General features: G+C 43.9%; 2 protein-coding genes and 1 long non-coding RNA gene across 3 annotated transcripts; 2 read left to right on the top strand and 1 right to left on the bottom strand.

The window, feature by feature from the left end:
* Positions 1–1,438: 1,438 nt before the first annotated feature.
* LOC120663573 lies at positions 1,439–3,776 on the top strand. The gene is made up of 3 exons (XR_005670538.1): positions 1,439–1,560; positions 1,656–1,753; positions 2,639–3,776. It is a non-coding gene; the product is annotated as an uncharacterized LOC120663573 (long non-coding RNA).
* Positions 3,777–8,136: 4,360 nt separating this feature from the next.
* LOC120666399 (5'-adenylylsulfate reductase-like 6) lies at positions 8,137–13,620 on the top strand. Its single transcript, XM_039946240.1, has 4 exons — positions 8,137–8,449; positions 9,599–9,774; positions 9,881–10,005; positions 12,889–13,620. Exons 1-4 carry the CDS (start codon positions 8,249–8,251, stop codon positions 13,305–13,307), a joined length of 921 nt encoding a protein of 306 aa, XP_039802174.1. The 5' UTR covers positions 8,137–8,248; the 3' UTR covers positions 13,308–13,620.
* Positions 13,621–13,903: 283 nt separating this feature from the next.
* LOC120666397 (polyprotein of EF-Ts, chloroplastic-like) lies at positions 13,904–19,699 on the bottom strand. The gene is made up of 4 exons (XM_039946239.1): positions 19,498–19,699; positions 16,441–18,168; positions 14,909–15,620; positions 13,904–14,758 (listed from the first exon to the last, which is right to left on the bottom strand). The coding sequence occupies exons 2-4, from the start codon at positions 18,107–18,109 to the stop codon at positions 14,152–14,154; spliced, it is 2,988 nt and encodes a 995-aa protein (XP_039802173.1). The 5' UTR covers positions 18,110–18,168; positions 19,498–19,699; the 3' UTR covers positions 13,904–14,151.
* Positions 19,700–20,230: the final 531 nt, after the last annotated feature.

The raw sequence follows: 20,230 nt of genomic DNA, 5'->3' as shown, positions 1-20,230 counted from the left end.
CATGACTTAGAACAAGCAAAAAACCTCAAACTTTTGTTGTGTGCTTTCGAGCAATTATCTAGGTTAAAGATCAACTTCCACAAGAGTGAAATCTTCTGTTATGGTGCAGCTAAAGAGATGGAGGACATTTATACCGATCTCTTTGGTTGCAATACATGGGAATACCCGTTCAGGTATTTGGGAATTCCTATGCACCACAGACAACTCCTTAATTCGGAATGGAGTAAAGTTGAGGAACAATTTGGAAAAAAAACTCTCTTGTTGGAAAGCTAAGTACCAGTCTTGCGGTGGACGTCTAATTTTACTAAATTCAGTACTTAGCAGCCTTCCCTTATTTATGATGTTCTTTTTTGAAATCCCCAAGGGGGTACTAAAAAATCTTGACCATTTCAGATCTACATTTTTTTGGCAAGGTTCCTCAGAGAAACATAAATATAGACTTGCAAAATGGGACATCTTGTGTCGCCCAAAGGATCAAGGGGGATTAGGAATCTTAGATTTACAATTGCAGAATAAGTGCTTATTAGCTAAGTGGTTGGTAAATTTGCTAAATGCTACTGGCTTGTGGCAAACTTTACTTACTAATAAGTATATAAAATCTAAGTCTCTCACTCAAGTGAAAGCCAAACCTTATGACTCCCATTTTTGGAGGGGGTCATGAAGATTAAAGATGAGGTGCTGGCGAATGGCTCCTTTATTATTAAAGATGGGTGCCAAACTAGGTTCTGGGACGATACTTGGGTAGGCGACTTATCATTCAAAGTTAAATATCCATCAATTTATAATATTGCTCGAGATCCACATGCTTCTGTGGCTCATGTTATGGCTTCGAGACCCCTCAATATTTCTTTCAAGAGGGCTTTGGTGGATATTAAACTTGTGGAATGGCAAAATCTGGTAGCACAGATCGTTAATGTTGAGTTGGTGGACGGGTCAGATACTTTTAGATGGAACTTGACCAAATCCGGGTTGTACACTGTTCGATCGTATTATATGCATCTTATTGATAACCAGCCACCTTCTCAACATAAGATGATCTGAAAACTAAAGACCCCTCTTAAGATTAAGATATTCCTTCATTATTTACAAAGGGGTGTGGTTTTAACAAAGGATAATCTCGCTAAGAAAAACTGGAAAGTGTAATATCCCAGTTATTTAGATAATTTTTAATTTCAAGCCAAGAGAGATTAGAAAGTTGACCAAAATTTGACTTTCTTAATTGTTGGTCAGATGGACGATTGGACACCGCGGTTACGTAGATCTTGTCTAAACGAATCTGTTTGACTATACACATGCCAAGTTTGGATAACGGATGAATTGATGGTGAGCCGATGAATCTAGGCCATTGGTTATGCATTAGATTTCTGTTTCTGATTTCTCACGACACCTTCTTCTGAACGAAAAAATTGCAAATTTCTCCTCTTGGACCCGACTCCTGTTCAGCGCCACCTCCTCTCATCCCTGGCGCCGCCTCCTCTCATCCCTAGCGCTGCCCCTGCTCTTAAGCCTGCAACCCCAATCGGCGGACCTTTCCATCCACGAGAGCTACTGCCAGCACCGGTTGCTCATTGTAACTCTATTGGTTTGCCTTGTTGCTGTTCGTGTTGGTTCCTTGTGCTAAAGGGGCGTGTGGTTTGTTGTTGCTGGGCACACAGTAGAGGGAGGATCGGCTGCTTCCTGGTGGTGCTCTACTGGACGCAGGGGGCAAGGAGGCAATTAAGAGGGCAGCAGAGAAAGGGGAGGGCAGGAGAAGGTTAGGTTTCATCTAATTTTTTTAGTCCTTTAAAATTGGGCTACGGAAGACATTAATCTCCAAATCAGTATATAGATGCAAGGGGTGTTGGCCTGGGGTTTATTCAACAGGAAGATTGAGTTTAGTTATGTTGTATGAATTAGGCTGATTTCTTCGATGAATTTCTGGAATTAATTCTCAAGGAATCTCAAGTCGGCCCAATAATGAAAGTTGTAGGTTTCGTCGATATCTTTACAATGGCGCTAGTTTCGTTCAATTTGGATTAGCGGTTTAGGAGATATCAATGAAACTGTGCTGCTGTTCCATTTAGAAAATCTGTGTGCAGAAACTGTTGTTATAGTTTCGACTTATTTAGAGGCCGAATTTCCCCTGGGCGCTGTGACAAAAGTTGTATGAAATTTTTGGTAGATGTTCAAGATGTATTTATTTGCTGCATTTGGTTAAGAGAATCAAAAGTTATGGGTCAAACAGCGAGTAACTCAGAGAATTAGTCGAATTTTCAGAAATTGCGAGAGTTAATGGTTTAGCCTTTTAGTTCGGGATTTCTTCGAGTATATAAGCTTTCGGTCGATATGAACTAGTTCTTAAGGGTGTTTATTCCACATGTTTGTTAAATTCTAGTTGCGAGCGTGTGGTGCCGGATTCCCGACAAGGTTAAGGCAAGTGCAATGATGAATTCCTTGTTATGTGCATATGCTTGTTTCTTGCTGCCCACTTGGGTCATAACTATCTGGTGGCTTTATTTCACATGTCAGATTTTCCAAGTTCACGCTTTGATTTTTCTGGTTCAATTACATATTCAAGTTGTATGTGCTTCCCTACATATTATTCAAGTGCTGGGGGTTTGAATAAACCCCGATTGTGCGAATTGGTCCTTATGTTCAGGTTCCTGTGAATAAGTGTTGGCCCCACTTATTCGGCTTTACCGGTAAATGCAAAGGAAGTTTCAGATGACGTCCGATTTAGACGGAAACTACTGTTTCATTGGTTATGAATTTTCTGTTGTTCTTATACTTGCAGTTGTTCTTCTGGTTCTAAGTTGTGCTTGCTGAGTATTTTTACTCACTCTTGTGTTTATTTGACTTTTAGGTACTCGTTGATTAAGTTTGCATGGGATGGCTACTACTTCATGATGAGCAAGCACACATTCTCTTGCGATTCATTAAACAAATCTCTAGGCTGAATAAATCTTTGATATTGAGAACTGTCGCGTGTGGTCGTTTGGTTGTCGCTTAAATTTATTCGTTCGTGTTAGTCGATGTGGAGTTCTTGATAATATTTATTTATGCCACCTTGTGCTTATATGACCTGTGTGCCCGTGGATGTTAGGATTTACAGGGGAAACTCTATCAAAATTTACTAGAATTTTTATATTTAGCGTAATTTAGTGCCTTTAGTAGTAACCTCCAGGTATGTCGTTACTTGGGGCGTTACAAAAAAGGAGTCAAAAATGCTGCGAATGTAACAGTATTGAGACTATCAAACATCTCTTTCTGGATTGTCCTTATGCGAGAATGGTTTGGAGGGTAATCTTTTTTGCTACTGGTTTATCTCAACCTATTTCTGTTCGCCATATGTTTGGTTCCAGGCTTTCTAATAAGAATAAAAGGATTAGAAATTTTATTTGGGTTAGGGTCGCTGCTGTCTGCTGGACTATTTGGCACTGTAGAAATGATATTATTTTTAATAAAATCAAAGTTAACTCGATTTTGCAGGTCATCTTCAGGGGAACGTACTGGTTACGTTTCTAGTCGCAGCTGTAGCGTGATCAGCAAGCCAAGAACACACTCTCCTCGTTGAGCAAGAACATAGAGATGATTGCTTTGGAGCTTGCTAATGGAGGGTGGAAGCACATTTATCTTTTGCTTTAGTTCTTGTTTGTTTGTAGACTGGTTTTGCTCTTTTGTGTTTGGAACTATCTGTAATAATTGGGCTGTGTATGTCTTTGGTCGTTGAGACCAGATGTCTCATCCTTTATCTATAAAAAAAATTACTGCAATGATAGCTAAATACCTTGTGAATACTCACTCCGTCATGTAAGACATTAGCAATTTTAGGATAAGTTACATTACAGGATGGAGGAAGTATAAACAGTGCTGCTTTGGCCGTTTTGAGAATGTTTAGAAGTACAAGATGAGATAATCACCAAAATATAGGGGAGATCAACAGTGTATATTGCTGCTAAATATTAGACCTAGCTCGCTATAGGAAACTTATTACATTCGCAAAAATGTTTTCCCTCATTTTAGGGCAGAAGCGGATTTCCTAAACTGCAATTCAGAAATTCTATTATAAAATATTTTTCAATCTTATTCTATTATAGAATCGTTGTATCTTATCTGACATATAGGTGAATTTCTCTGGGATATGCTTGCGGCCTATTCTCCTTCTCTACCACGCGACAATCAGTGGGCTAAAAACAAAAAAATAAACATCATGGGCCTTCCTACAGAATACCATCCAATTCACATGGACAATGGATGGATGGGTTGGATTCTAATGTTTCTACAGCCACAACAGGGCCCAGCCCAAATTTTGTGGGTTTTTTCCTACCATCAAAATGGTTGAATCTTGGTTATTTGTTTTTGGAGTTTTTTTTTACGATGATTGTAAAGTATCAATTGGTACTTTCAGGTATTTTTATCTTGACTTTTTTCTAGCCGCTCATCTATAAAAATTATTTATAAAAATTAAATTAGATTAGTATTCGGTCCCACTTTTTGGTACTTGGTCCTACTTTTTGGAATTATCAGGTACTTTATCCTAGGTACTTCTAGGTATTTTCTACCTTCACCACTGTAGGATTTTATCAGATAGACGTCTTCTATTTTTTCCAATCATTATAAAGTTTCTCTTGTTTTTTAAGGGAAAATGTTCTGAACTTCTCATGCAAATTTAAGCAAAAAAAGTCTTTAGTTACTTGAATTAGTGGGTTAGGTTGTTCTACTTTTATTTTAATTATAGGTCACCAAAAGATTAAACTGAAAAAATTGTGATGACATAAAAACTTTACAAGGCAAAGCTAACATCTTTATGTGTTTTAGGTGCCTAAGTTTTCAGAGCATGACACCATGTATTCTCTAGAAAAAAGTATCGTTTTCTGGTGCAGTTGTCAGCAACGTGTGATATTACCTAATGGAGATCTCTACCTAATGCTGATGTGAGACTTATTACCTAATGCTACACTCGTCATAAGTTGTGATTGGAACAGTATATATACATTACCTACATCTGGCATACAATCAGATGATGAACCGGTGTTGTTGGTTAAACCAAATCATGGTACTTTCCTTTCATAAACAACCTCTTGAAGATCCATCATAGATAAGCATATAGTGGGTTCAAACTTAATTAGAAATGTGTCTCCGCCACAAGTACAACTGTGATATCAAACTTGTGGGCGATACGCGTCCAAGATGTGAGTTGATATAAAATACTGCCACGAAATATTGGTTACTTTTGGAATAAGACTGTTCTGTTCGGCTGGCTGTGGCTGGTAGTAACTGGTGCTGATTTGTTGTCAGAGAAAAGTACTGCTGACTGGTGGCTGATGCTGATTTGGTGTTACAGAAAAACACTGCTGACTTTGGAAGAAGACTAAAGACCAAGCAGATTGCCCGATTAGAGAATGCCCTTTTGTGGGCCGGGTATCAATGTAATTAGATATTTTCCATAGGTGTTATGGTAATTTATTAGGATGGAATATTCACTTTTTCGAGCTGGTTAAGAAATTCCCAAGTTACTACAACTCAAGCAACTTAAAAATACCTGTTTTAGAATATATGGATGATGTTTAAAATAAACTAATTTTCAGTTCAAAGTCATATATTTGAAAATAAAAGGAGTACCTGATAATCGCCTAAGTTAAACCCAATACATATTTTTCGCGTGTGAAAACCTGATATTTCTTGAAACAACTTGGGCAAGGCAGCTTAGAAACACTGCTGTAAGTCAATGCTAGCATGACACTCTTGCTGTTTTTCACATTTTCAAAACCTGTGACAACGACTTTAGTGCACGAGGCCAGGACTTAATCGTTCATCTTCCTCTTGCGAATGAAACGTACTGTACAGGATGACAGACATGGAGAATAAACCAGCTGGAGGCTTGAGATTTTCATGGTTGACGTACAACTGCTGGATTGTATTTTTTTTTCATTTCTGACTTCCATTTGTCCATGTGCTTACTTGCTACGAAGATTCTTAGTTCGTCAAAGAAAAGAAAATGTTTTTATAATTAAGGCACCAAGACTTGTATCAAACCACGTGGTTGGACTTCTTTTTTCCTTACAAATATAGTTTTGAATGTTTTGAGTGACATATATTGAGGGTTTGTTTAGATCCTAAAATTTTACACTAAAAAATGTCACATCAAATATTTGGACACATGCATGAACTATTAAATAAAATATATTTATAAAACTTTTTGTATGGATGGGTTGTAAATCGATAGATGAATCTAATGATTCTCAGCGATGCTACAGTAATCATCCGCTAATTATGGATTAATCATGAATTAATTAGGCTCATTAAATTCGTCTCGCGATTTACAATCCATCTGTGCAAAATATTTTGTAAATAGACTTTATTTAATACTCTAAATTAGTAAGATTCTCTTTCAAAAATTTTTGCCAAAATGATCTAAACACACCTTGAATTAGCCAAGAGACCAACTTTAATTTTTCATGCATGTGACGCCTAAAATTAGACAGAAAATAGGAAAGCCTGAATGATAATGTTGCAGATAAAAATTCACTGTGTCTTGACATTGAACGCCGTCCACTCGTCTAAAGATGCAATCATATGCATCCATGGCAACGAATACCCAAAACACTGGGAGGTCCCAGCAGCAAGAAATAAAATATAGAGGACTATTACATTATTCAAACATAGCTCAGGGACCTTGGTTTAACTTTACCCAGGCAGCCCAGCATGGCAAGCAAACCCGGCGGCCATTAAGATTCAGAATGGGGGAACTGTGCTAAATGCTAACAGCAGGTGGCTGGCCACCGCAAAGGAAGTGTAAAGGAAAAGTTTGGACGGCGCAAAACGGCAGCAACACGTTGGACTGACGTGGTTTCGTTTCGTCCCAGCTCATCGTTTTCATCAGTTATGATTTTTTAGTATGTGTTTGGTTTAGGAGCGAGCTGGACACGGAGCAATCCCACTTCTTGTTTGGTTCACAAGGACACGGAGCCATCCCACTTCTTATTTGGTTCACGAGCACTAGGATCGAGCTATTTCTTTACACGGATAAAGCTACTATATGTGAGGGAATCTTTCAAAAAACAAAGCTGTCATACAAGCAGGTGCTAGTGAAACTCTAGAGGACACTTTGCTTGTCTTTTATAGTTGTGCAACAAACTTGTCCAACACATTCTTCAAAGAAATGAATTTACATTTTGGATGTTGGGTGAGGATCCAAAGGTCGCAGCATCATCTAGGAGTTGTTCTTTGCATAGCATGTGTCCTTGCTACACGACTAATAATTAATTCTTATTACTCTTGTGTTCATCACACAACTCCCTTAACTTACCCTTCTTCGTATCTGGCGGTTCTTTTACCATCCAATTTTCCACTGCAACCAATTCCTTCAACCTCCTCTACCTTCCTTCCTACCCAATCCCTCACTCGGTAGTGTCACCACAACTCCACTTACCACTTACGATTCTTCCTCTATATTCCATGTACATCTCGAAACCCCAATATACTCTAACCCCACATCGCCAATTGCAACTCTTTTCTTGAGGCTTCATCTAGCCCAAATCAATCATCAATATGTAGGAGTAGGAAGGTGTAGCAATCTTGTGGCTGAGAAAGAGAAAATATCAACAAACTATAAACAAGCCAAGACTCTAAAATACCTGCATATCCTCTTCGGCTTGTCTACTTTCGATTTATTCTGACTTATTTTATCTTACACAATATTATTGAATTGGGCTTGTTTAGATGCACCATGTAAAGTTTTTGAAAAATAATCTTTTCACATTTAAAGTATTAAACATAGACTAATCACACTAATTACAAAACTTGTCTGTAAACTACAAAATAAATTTATTAAGACTAGTTAATCCGTCAGGAGCATAATTTTAATGTAGCAATTACTGTAGTAATTTAGTGTCTAATCATGGTCTAACTAGGCTCATTAGATTCGTCTCGTAATTTATAAGCAAACTATACAATTAGTTTTTTATTCTATCTAAATTTAATACTCCAGAAATGTACTGCACACATTGGATGTGATAGTTTTTGAAATTTTAAATTTTACATCTAAACCGGACCTCACTTAGAAATGAAGCTTTCATTTCACCGGCCGAAATGGAGTTACTCGGAGTACGGGTTGCAGGAATACTATCCAACACCGTTAAGAGTACGGCCGTCCCATCCGACCCCAATTCCAAGAGCACACCAAATCTCGAGAGATTCCAAAGCTGACCCTCGAGAAAACCAAGAAATCTCAGTCCTCCTCCCCCTCCCCCTTCTCGCCTCCGTCGCCATGGCCGGCCGCCTCCTCCCCCTCCTCCTGCTGCTGGCGCTGCTCCCCTCGCCGGCGCCGGCTGCTGCATCTGCACGGGATAAGGCGCCGGTGGAGCCGGATTTGGGGCGGTGTCCGGGCCTGGAAGGCGAGCTGCCGCCGTTCGCCGCCGCGCTCCGGGCAAGCTGCCCCGTCTCGGCGGAGGGATTCCCGGCCGAGGAGGTGCGTGTGTGTCTCCCAGCTCTATCCTCTGGCCGTTCGGCTGTTCGGTTGGCCACAAAATCTGTGCTTTCGGGAGGGTGAATCCGGCGGTACGGCGCACGGGTTCCTGGTGGATCTCTCTCTTGCGCGCGCTCCGATGCTGATGTTGAGGGATTTCGGTGGTGTTCATACTTCTTGGTGTTGCTTCCATCTCAAAAGAATTAGTTCCTCTTGGTTTCTTCACTGATTAGGGTGGATGGATTCTCCTGGGGAGCCATGGGTAAATGATGTTGCGTTTTCCAAGTTTCGCAGAGATAGTTGGAGGCATCGAAACCAAACTGTGCTTAGTGGATTGATGTCATTACTTTCGTTATAGGATCGCTTTCGTGATTCCCTTCCCGTCGTGTTGACGGAACTTTTTAAGTAAGATAGCTAAACTAGTCAACGCAGAGTATCAAGATTCAAGGACAGTGTGATACGTAGCCTATATTCTTGGTCTTTCGTTTTATCATTCTATTAGGATCTGCCAAATCTGTCTTTGAGCCTATACACCCCTGAACTACTGGTTCAAAATTATTACCTTTCCTTTGCGGCTTTTTATGGGTTGATGAGGTGGCAACTTTCCAACAAGTGAACTATTTCTCTTGTATTATTTGTATCTTCATCCGTTGTCTAAGTGTATAATGCACATGGTCCTAGTTGGAGTGACTCAAAAGTTCATTTGATAATTCATAGTGAATGGCTGTAGCACTAATTGAAAAGCTTGGAACTAATGTAGAGTCATGAAGTAGTGCTGCTGGGTATAAAGATTAGGGGCTGGTAGAGAGTAGAGACGGACATGGTGCTTCAATGGAATTTAATCGGCTACAAGTTAAAAACGGATGCCATATGGCGCTTTGTTCTTTAATTCGGGCAAGAGGCATAAATGTGACAGCGGAGTATGATATAGTGGATAGCCCATAATAACTTTTTCTTTTTGCCAAAGCCCATAATAATTTTGTATAGCCAATATGTCATAGGGATTAGATTATTTGCAAAGGAGAATGCAAAACCATATGATGACTTTTGCTTGGTTGGCTTAGAGTTCTATTGTGTAATGTGTAGAATGTTCGCCGGGTCACTTTGGATCTTAGGTGTCTAATATGAATCTCACTTCAAACATTTTGGCAGGTTAACGGGGAGGAACTTGTCAGGATGTTAGATGGCAACAAAGAGTACACAGCTGTCCTTTTCTACGCATCGTGGTGCCCTTTCTCACAACGAATGAGACCACTCTTTGATGATCTGAGCTCAATGTTTCCGCGGATTAAGCACTTGGCTGTCGAAGAGTCCAACGTCATGCCAGCGTAAGACCCAAATATGCTCTAGTGTAGTTATTACCTTTCATTGGCATTAATATAGCCAAAGCCCATAACTATAAGCCTATAACCTCTTTCCTTTAATTGTTTGCAGCATTTTTTCGAGATATGCTGTCCGTACACTGCCTTCCATAATAATAGCTCATGGATCATACGCATTCTGGCCTCTTGGTTCTAAAGATCTCGACTCTATGGCCAACTTTTACACTGCTGTAACAGGTATGTTTCTTTATTTTAATTATGTATTAAAATCTGTCATCTGTATCTTGGAATATTTATTATGTGTAGAATAATAAGATTGGTGTTATTAATGGATTGTATTAGCCTGAGCCTTGGGGCTGAATATATAGGGGTGCATGACTTGGAGGGCAAGAAGCCTCTCCTACAAATATGGTAGGATACGGATACAATCCTAATCTACCTAATATAGAGATATCCCTAATATACTCTAACATCCCTCTGCAGTCACAGCGGGAGCGTCGCAGATGGTGAGACTGGAGAGAAGTCGGTAAACTGACACCCCCCCACAGTCACAACGGTCAGTGCACCGCAGATGCTATGGCTGGAGTGGAAACCCACAAGGTTGCTCAAGCAGATGATAGCCCTTGGTGCCGATGTCGAGGTAGCCGAGCTGAGGATGAGTAGCCATGGTCGATGATGCCGTGCGTAGGGTAGCCGTGGTCGACGTAGCTATGTCGAGGTTGCCGAAGACAAAGTAGCCGCACATGAAGCCGCGGACGCACGAGGATGCGCCATGGTGGTGGCGTAATGGAAAAGATGCTGGAGACGAAGATGGCGACGCGTCGAGGCAGTCGTAGAGGGAGCGATGCCGAAGTCGATGCAGTCAGGCCATCGGGCGACACATGCCCGAGTTTGCCAGGCTCGGGAACGCATCGGGGACGAAGGGCACGCACCGGTGTTGCCAATACCGGACGTGCAAGGGAGGATGCACAACCAGACGCCGTCGCCAAGGGGGACCAGCAGAGAAGGCCTCCATGGCGGTCGTAGGCGCAGAAGAAGGAGAGGTAGAAGGTGCCAACGGCTGCTGTTGATGGAGTAGACGAAGTAGTCGGGGACGAGATGGCAACGCTGGCGACATGATTGTGCTAGACGAAGCGAGACGGGGAACCCAGATTTTCCAGCACAAGGCCGAATGATCCGGACGACGCGGCGGCGGCGCTCGAAAGAGACGGCGAAGAACTCGTACAGCTTGACGAAGACCATGCGCGGGGCGCGCAGCGACGAGTCGACGATGAGGTCGGGGACGTGGTCAACGGCGGTGAGGAAGCAACGGCGGAGAAGACCACGAGGTGACGGCACTGCTGCCCGAAGAGGCGACGCAGCGACAGCCCTCCATGCTCGGGCAAGATGCACGCGTACTGAGAACACCCGTCCCAGATCCGTGCGTGTATGCTGATTGGCTGATCAGACCGAGGGTGCACACACGAGACGACAGACGACGATGCCGCGCAGATCAGAAACATGGCAGAGAAGTCGGGGACGATCGGCTTGGAGACCGTGTCGCGGAGGGGCCTGGCGGTGCTGCGGGTGGTGCACCGACGCGCACCGCACGCCAGCCCGGGCGACACGGGTGTTGAAGAAGAACAGCCGGTGATGATGTCGAAGAAGAGGCATGCGGTCGATGGGCGGTGGGCGACGCAATCTCGATCAGTGATCGAGTAAAAAATCAGAGAAATCACCAAAAAAAAATCAGCAGCAGCATCTCGTGTAGGACCTCGGGGTGCGCGTAGCACAGGCACCTCACCCCTCTCTGTCCTTCTCTCACCCGTCGGTCAGAGAGACTGAAACAGAGAAGGCAGAAGCTCGATGGGTAGGTGCCCAGCGACGGCGATGGACTGGGCGGCGAAGGTGTCCAGTGGTCGGGGTCGCGGGTCCCAGGCGTTCGGCGGTCGGGGTCGCGGGTCCCGGGCGTCCGGCGGTCGGGGTCGCGGGTCCCGGCCGGCGTGGGTGGCGAGCGGCGCAGTTCCCGTCGGGCGCAAAAGGAGTCCACCAGGTTGGTGCCGGGTGGCTCCACGCCCGGAGGGGCCGCGGATGCCGAGGCGGGGGCGGATCCCTGCCGGGATAGACGGGATGGAGGGTCGGCGCCGCCACGGGACCTGTCGACGGCTGGAGGAGGGCGCGCGCGGAAGCCCGATCTGCCACCACGGCAGTGCAGGGAAGGACGCGTGCGCCGCGGTTGACCACAGCTACCACCACGGCAGCACTGGTCAAGGTCGCCGTCGGCAGTTCCCACGGCGGATGGCGAGGTACGTGACGATGTGCTGCTACCGGAGAGTCTAAAGGCGGCGGATTAACTCGATCCGCCGCGATGGAGGGCGCTGCCCCCGGCGGAGGTCATGGGCAACCTCCCCGGGGGCGCGCTAGGAGGCCGTCGAGGGGGCGCTCTAGAGGTGCGCCGTAGAGGACGGCCGGCGGCACGCGGAGGGCAGGGTGCGAGAGGGGCAGCGGAAGATTAACCTAGGATCTCAGACCCTAATCTCGTGATACCATGTAGAATAATAAGATTGGTGTAATTGATGGATTATATTAGCCTGAGCCTTGGGATTGAATATATAGGGGTACATGACTTGGAGGGCAAGAAGCCTCTCCTACAGATATGGTAGGATACGGATACAATCCTAATCTACCTAATATAGAGATATCCCTAATATACTCTAATTATGCAATAAGCCAAAGCCAATATATGTTGTTATACCAAACACTAGTTACATCACGCAATTACGCTTAGATTTTGGGGGCGGTCTGCGTGTGTGCGCTAGCGCACGTGTCTGCTCTCTCATGCGTGCGTGTGTATGTGTCCACGCATGTATGTGTGTTTGTGTGTATGTTGTGCATTCGCTTTTCTGCGTGCGCGAGTGTGTACTCTGTGTATGTTGTGTATTCGCTGTTCCTTCTTTAAAGAAATGGTATGAATTATGCCTAATGTATTGTTGCAGCTACCATAATATCACATTATGATCGTTACATGGTGCACTACTATTAGTTATAACTTATAACAATTAAAAAAATTTGAATAATATTGGTGGAAAAGAACAAACCAATTTATGTTACTTTACTCAAGGAAGAGTTGGTTTCATGCAGGCCAGGAACCAGTTGCATATATTGGTCCTCGGAAGTGGAGCGCAGCTCAGAGCACACATTACGCTAAGCTTTGGAACAGCTCTATTAGTGAAGCAGTGAAACGAGAACCCTACCTAGCATTCAGTATCCTATTTATTTGCCTGAGGATATTCTTGTTCTTCTTCCCAAAGTTCTTCGCTCTCATCAAAGGTTTCTGGACCCAGTACTTTCAGCAAATCAACCTTGGAATCCTTGCCAAATTGAACCAGCTGCTTGAATGTGTGCCCCATGCTGTGGATGTGAGGAAGATGTGGAGCAAGTTGAGGCTCGTGGCTGGAGCTAAGAATTCTAGGGTCTGGGCGTCATCTCTTGCTTCGGTGTCGCTTGGTGGGCAATCTTCTCCCCGAGCTGCTGTTGGATTGATGGGCTCGACCTTGTAACTGTGACAAGAGTGTGCTGATTCATTGAGCGGAGCTGGATGAAGTAGCTCCTGTAACTCAGATGAGCATGTAGAGACAGATAAGATCTCTGCTCAGAAAGATACGTCTTGTTTGTAGCATGTAAATCGTAGGGATACTGTTGAGCCTTTGTACATCATACTGTAACATTAGCCCTGAGTGCCCATCAGACTGTGTCTAGCCTCTTGCAATAGAAGACGCAGCATAAGGTCGTTCTTTCCCTACCCTGAATACTTTGTCAAGACATCTTCAAGCTTCATTTTCCTGATTTTTTCGATAAGGAAGCTTTACTAAATTTCAAGAGCATTACAACGAGTTGATACAAAGTCTTGAAAAATATTCCCTGCCTCTGCTTAGTGGTATGCACACAGCCTAAAGATAGAAAAAAAATATCCCAAAGCATTCTAATGACAATCAATCCGCCCGTAGACACTACCCACCCACCCATAATACTTCAGCTTCATTTTTTTATGCCTTCCATTTTCAGTGTAGAAGTCCCTCATTTGCTTGTAATATCCGTTAGCATCAATATTACATTTTTTTATTGATGCTATAGGATTGGGCAAGAACTTTGAAACAAACCACCGAAAAAGATACAAGATTTAATTTGCCGTAATGTTGTTGTAATGCTTTGATGGACATACTGACCACTCTTGTAATCTACAGAGGAGTGCTAAGAAGTTTTCTTTTGAACAGGAGTAGTGACAGGTGATACAAAATTACAGATGGAACTGAGTACAAACTAACAACAGCTATGCACCTTGTCGAATCAAAATGTGCCCAACCTCTCATGTCAAGACGGTAACTGAGGTCACTGTGCTGTCAATCAATCCTCGCCAAGGATGTACCGGATAAACCTCCGCACCTTGATGTTCTCCCCGAGGGAGGCAATCGTCTCCTTTACAAGATCCTTCACCGTTTTGCTGTCATCCTTGATATAGGGCTGCTCCAGGAGGGCCATCACCCCGAGCCTCTTTGCTATCCGCCCTTCGACAATCTTCTCCCTGATGTTCTCAGGTTTGGACTGCAGGTCTTCCCTCTGCATCTCAATATCCTTTTCCTTGCTGATGATGCTCTCTGGGATGTCCTCCACCGAGACATAGTCAACCTGTGGGCAGGCCACCACTTGCATTGCGAGGTCATTCACAAGCTCCTTGAACTTCTCGTTGCGAGCAACAAAATCAGTCTCGGAGTTGACCTCAATCATGCATCCGATACGGTTGTCATGAATGTAGGAGCCTATTAGGCCTTCAGCAGCTAGGCGAGATGATTTCTTGTCTGCAGATGAGAGACCCTTCTTCCTCAGGAACTCCTGAGCCATCTGAAGGTCACCACCGGTCTCAGCCAGCGCTTTCTTGCAGTCCATCATACCAGCACCAGTTTCATCGCGGAGTTGCTTTACTAATGCAGCTGAAACTGCAACAGCTGGCTTCCTGGAAATATGTATGTAAAATGTGAGCCGTGTTACCTCTAAAAAGCATAATAATATAATTCAGGCAGAAATGCCTAAAACACATACTGGGGCACATGTAGTGCACACAATCACAAACACAAGCACACTCAGGCATGAGGAGGGAGATTACTTTTCAACAGATTCTGTCGTTTCAGCAAGCTTGTCCTCCTTTGGAGGAGCAGATGGTGGTGGCTTCGCTGTTGTCTGCGCTGCAACTTCAGCAGCAAAATCCTGACTTTTCTTCTCCAACCCTTCACCGAGATTGTACCGGGCAAATCTCTTAACCTTCATGTTCTCTCCAGTTGTAGCTATGGTTTGCTTCACCCAATCACTTATTGTGACCTTGTCATTCTTTATGAATGGCTGTTCGAACAACGCAAATTCTCCAAGCCTCTTCTTTACACGTCCTTCAACAATCTTAGCCCGGATCTGCTCAGGTTTTGACAAGAGGTCCTCCCTCTGCATCTCCAGGTCTGTCTCCTTCTTCACAACCTCCTCAGGGACGTCATCAATAGAGATGTACTGCACTTGAGGGCAAGCAGCAACTTGCATGGCAAGATCATCAACTAACTCTTTGAAGATGTCACCTCGGGATACAAAGTCGGTCTCACAATTCACTTCAATAAGGACCCCGATCCTGCTGTCATGTATGTAAGAACCAATTCTTCCCTCAGCAGTCGCTCTGCCGGCCCTCTTGTCAGCAGCTGCCAACCCTTTCTTTCGTAGGAATTCTTGCGCTTTCTCAATGTCACCCCCTGTTTCTGCAAGAGCCTTTTTGCAGTCCATCATGCCTGCTCCAGTTGCTTCACGCAATTGCTTCACAAGGGAAGGAGAAATAGTGGCTGCTCAAGTGCAGAAAAGAATGTCAAAATCTTTCTTGTGCATCCTAGCAATAGTTTGCCAACAAATTGAAGGTGCAGTGAACTTTTGCCAAGGAAAATGCAGGGTAGCGCATGTCGACAAAGGAGAATAAAATGATTAAAGGAAGTAACAATTCAAATACAAGACTTTAGTATCATTCTTAATTTGCACTAAAAATTTTGAGAATTATGTTCGACAATCACATTGTAGAATAAACATTGGCTGAAATAAAAATTTGGACAAAGTTGTTACTTATTTCAAGAAACATATTAATTAGCCAAGTTACAGAACTTTATTTATATACCATCAGGAGGTCAGCCTTGTTTATGTTTAAAGCATCAGTAGACAAGTAACATATTTTTATCATATACAAAAGTTTAAGCAAAGCATGCAGTAGACACACAACTAAAAAATATTCAAAAATGTGGAGAAATGCTTGACCTAAATAATACAGCACAATGTGAGGTGAAATTGAATTGTTTATGATCTTGTACAGCAAAAGCATAACAACCAGGTCAACCCTTTTGGCTATCAAGGGTAGAACTCAAAACCTTGAAGTTTACTGATGTATGAAAAACAATGGGACAAATAAATTAACATAAGATATATGCAAAAGTAATTGGAAAAAAACAGTAGCTTCAACAGGTTTGTTGCAATCTATTCTAGCATCCCCTAATCAAATTAGGCAGGGTTGCTCCTTCAAGTGGCTTTTGCAGATAAGGCATGGCTTATCAGATTATTGCATGTCAAAGCCTTGATAGGGGATAACATCACTGACTCGCTCATAAGATTACTACAGACCTGTAGTTGTGCTTGCTTGTTCGACTCCAGCAGCAGCAACCTCTGCACCAGTTTTCTCACTTGCCTCAGCTGGTGCAGCTGGCTCCACTGACCCGATACTTGCAGTTACAGGAACCTCTACGGCTGAAGATTCTTCAGGCTCGTCAGGTTTATCCTCAGTTTCTGAAACTGAAGACACACCAGTGCTATCTGGGACCCCATTGGAGGACAGCTCAACACCAATTGTAGGTGCGCTTCCAGATTCTACAGTTTGGTCATCAGCAGCGTCTGCCACAGAAGTAGAATCCTCAATTCCCTCCTGAGAAGAGGCCTCAGATACAGGGGCAGGAATATCAGTTGCTACTTCAGCCACAGAGCTCAATTCTTCACCACTTTCCTCATCTACCGGAGCAGCTTCCTCGACACTAGTGGTGGCAGCTTCTACGGAAGAGCTAACCTCCTCTTTTCCTTCAGTTTCTGTTGCAGAAGCTGAACTATCAGCTTCAACTACTGCTACTCCAGCAGCTGCTTGTACTTCCGGGACTTTTGTCTTTTCCCTCTGAGCCAAGAATGCAGAGATCTCCTTGTTCCTATGGAAAGCCAACTCAAATGCATTAGTTCCTCTGGACCAGTCACGCTTAAGCTCCGTGTTCAGTGTTTGCAAATCATCTTCATCATCTTCCACGTCTTTCATTGTCAAAGTGGCCTGACCTTGTGCTACATTCAATACTTTAACCCTTATTTGTTTACCAACTTCCATTGCGGATTGCCCAATAAGGGTAAACAATGCAACTGCTTCCTCTTCTCTGGGAAGGAACCCTTCACTCCCATCAGGTAGTGTAACAAATGTCCCAGCTCTTGTTGTACTTTTCACAGTGCCATTCAGAGATTGCCCTGGTGCATATTTTGACTCGCTTGTTGCCTTGGCTTCCTGCCTTTCCTTTGTTTGCCTAGGTGAGCTTCTGGGAGTCGCAGTGGCACTCCGCCCACCAGTTGTAGCCTTAGGTGCTTCCTTTTTTGGCTTGACATAGTCATCACCTTCCCGCATGGTAAGAGAGATGCGCCCTGTTTCCTTATTTGCTTCAAGCAATTTTACTGAAACCTCTTGTCCAACAGTGAAGAGGGAAGATATATCTTTTACAAACCCATCACTTACTCGGGAGATATGGACAAGGCCTTCCGTGAATGCTCCGATGTCAACAAAAACTCCGAATGGTTTAATAGACCTCACCTTCCCAGTAAAAGATGCACCAGGAACTAGATCCTCATCAGTCAGTGGAGGCATCTCACTCTTCCGTATGTTGCGTCCTAATTTACGGGCAGAAGAAGCTTGGTCCGTGCTAGCCTCAGCCTGCTCACTTGCTTCAACAGCATCAGGTGCAGCCTCAAAGTTTTCATCGGAAGTTTCTCCTGAAGAGGATGAATTCTGATCCTCCACTGTGACATTGGTTCCCACCGTTGCAGCAGACAAGGTTCTTTGCCTCTGGGCTGAGGACCAGCTTCTTTTGTAAATACTGATCAAGTGGAATGCTGTTTGTGGCAGCAACAGTCTTCGAGGTGATGGTGATGCTACCCTCGAATACCTAGCTGAGCCCTGCAATCTTCTTATCTGGATTTCTCGGTTGGTCCTGATACTTCCAATGTGAAACAGGCTAATATTGCCGACAGAACAATGAATCACTGGCGTCATTTTGAATCAAGGGAATTAAGTATCCCGCAACTATATCAAACCCCTGATTCCTTCAAAACCTGTGCAGCAGAGAAAGCTCTTTAGATAAAAAGCAATGAGATCTTAATGCCAGAAAAATAGATTAAAAAAAAGCAATGAGATCTTAATGCCAGCAAAATAGATTTAAAAAAACTGTAGAACATACAGACTGCTAGGGCATGCCAACTACAACATTTGCCAAAAGGAAATACAAAATCAGAACTAAAAGTTGCAGGAGTATCTGTTGCAAGCTTTAAGCATAAGGCATCACAATTCTATTGCAAAATAGTATCATTTTCAGGGGAAGCATGTTCAATCGTTCCAAGAAAAAGAAGGCTCCATTGATCTATTTATTAAATAGAACTAACTTGTATTTATCTGGGCAAGTCAAAACTCAACACTGGAGCCACTCTACATCACCTAGTGAAATAAAATAACCCACAGCCAAAAGAGCAATTGTGGATAGATTGCAGTGTTAGACCAAGCACTTCTGAAGCTTTGAACCGTGAATAAGATCGTCTACGCGATGTCTTGCAAGCTATAGACGAATCTCCGCTCAGTTGAGCAGAAGCAGATGTTTCTGCTCCAATCTGAATGCCAAACAAATCAGGGACCAGATGTCTATATTACCACAGAGTGGGATTGCCACACCATAAATTTTGCACCCCAAAGCTCAAATCGAACAGCCTCGGTCATCACTGAACTTCAATGTTGACCTCCAAGCAGGGGCGGAGCTACGTTGGTTGCAGGGGGTGCCCGGGCACCCACATCGAAATGAAAACTTAATGTTAATCATCAAATTTTCACTCTATAAATTAGAGAGCTAACAGCAGAACCATGGACGGAGCACCCCCTCGATTCAGCTCTAGCTTCGCCCCTGCCTCCAAGCTGACGCAGAGTTGTCACGCATTAATTTTGCACGGGAACACAGATTTTTCTTCTTTTTGTAAGCCCGTTAGACAAAGTGGCAACTACATCAGCGGAAATGGGTCAGCGCGCTAGCACTCAAGGGCAGCAGCGGTTGAGAGGGCTAGAGACTTCATATGCACGGAGAGCACAGTGTAAATTAGCGGGGTTGCGGAGAGGCCACCAATGCCGCCGCCACCGCCGTGGAAGTGCGCATGTAAGGAAATGCCGGCGCCTCCCTGCTCGGTCTCTGGCCGCCCTCGCGCGAACGAAGGTACTACTACCTACCGGTAGAGCCAAGCGCCCGCGGGTACGGAGCAGGGGTCGCATGCGAGAGCCTCCGACAGGAGCAGGAGAGCGCGGGAGGCACGGCTGGCTGTGACACGCGCACGGCACCGGGACAGGCAGGCATATCCGCGAACACATTGCGCGCGCGGCGAAGGTGGGCGGGCAAGGGACGTCACCTGGTGGCACACACCACGCCGCCGGCCGGTCCGGTGGTGGCGGGGCCGCGCCTCCTCGTCGCCGAGGGGAGGGGAAGCGGAGGCGGGAGGGGAGGGGACAGCGGGAGAGGATTAGCTCGCTGGATTTTATAGCCTTATCTGGAGGGAGAGAGCCAGGAGAGTGGAGCGAGGATGTGGCTCGCGGGCCAACTCGTGTCCCGACGCCGGCTTGGTGAAAGTTGAGAATATTTTTATAGAAGTAAAATGCGTCACCGGTCACTAAATTTGTTCGACTATGTCATCCCGGTCCCTAAACTCACAAATCGACCGTTTAGATCCTCAAACTTATTTGGTTGTGTCGTTCCAGTCCCTAGACTTATAAACCATCTGTTTAGATTCTCAAACTTGTCCAGTCGTGTTATCCCAGTCTCTAAATTTGGTTTTGAGTCTCATTTAAATCTAAACCAGACGATCTAAAATCTTTATATCAAAAAATAATTTATAACTTTTTTCATATGAACTCGAATGAAAACAAACTTTATATCAAAATTGTATCTCTCGACGCGATCTACAACTTTGCAATTGAAAAGTTTTTGAACTAAAATTGTTTAGAGCCCCAAAATTTAATTTTAACTTTTAAATTTCAAAATCTATAAACTTGCAACAATATTTTGAGACTCTAAACAGTTTTAATTCAAAGATATTTCAACTACAAAATTGTAGATTACATCGAGGGCTACTATTTTGATATACA

The sequence above is a fragment of the Panicum virgatum genome, chromosome 3N (genome assembly GCF_016808335.1).
Source record: "Panicum virgatum strain AP13 chromosome 3N, P.virgatum_v5, whole genome shotgun sequence".
NCBI lineage: Eukaryota > Viridiplantae > Streptophyta > Magnoliopsida > Poales > Poaceae > Panicum > Panicum virgatum.
Note: the sequence above shows the minus strand (reverse complement) of the source record. Positions and strands in the feature narration are given on the sequence as shown.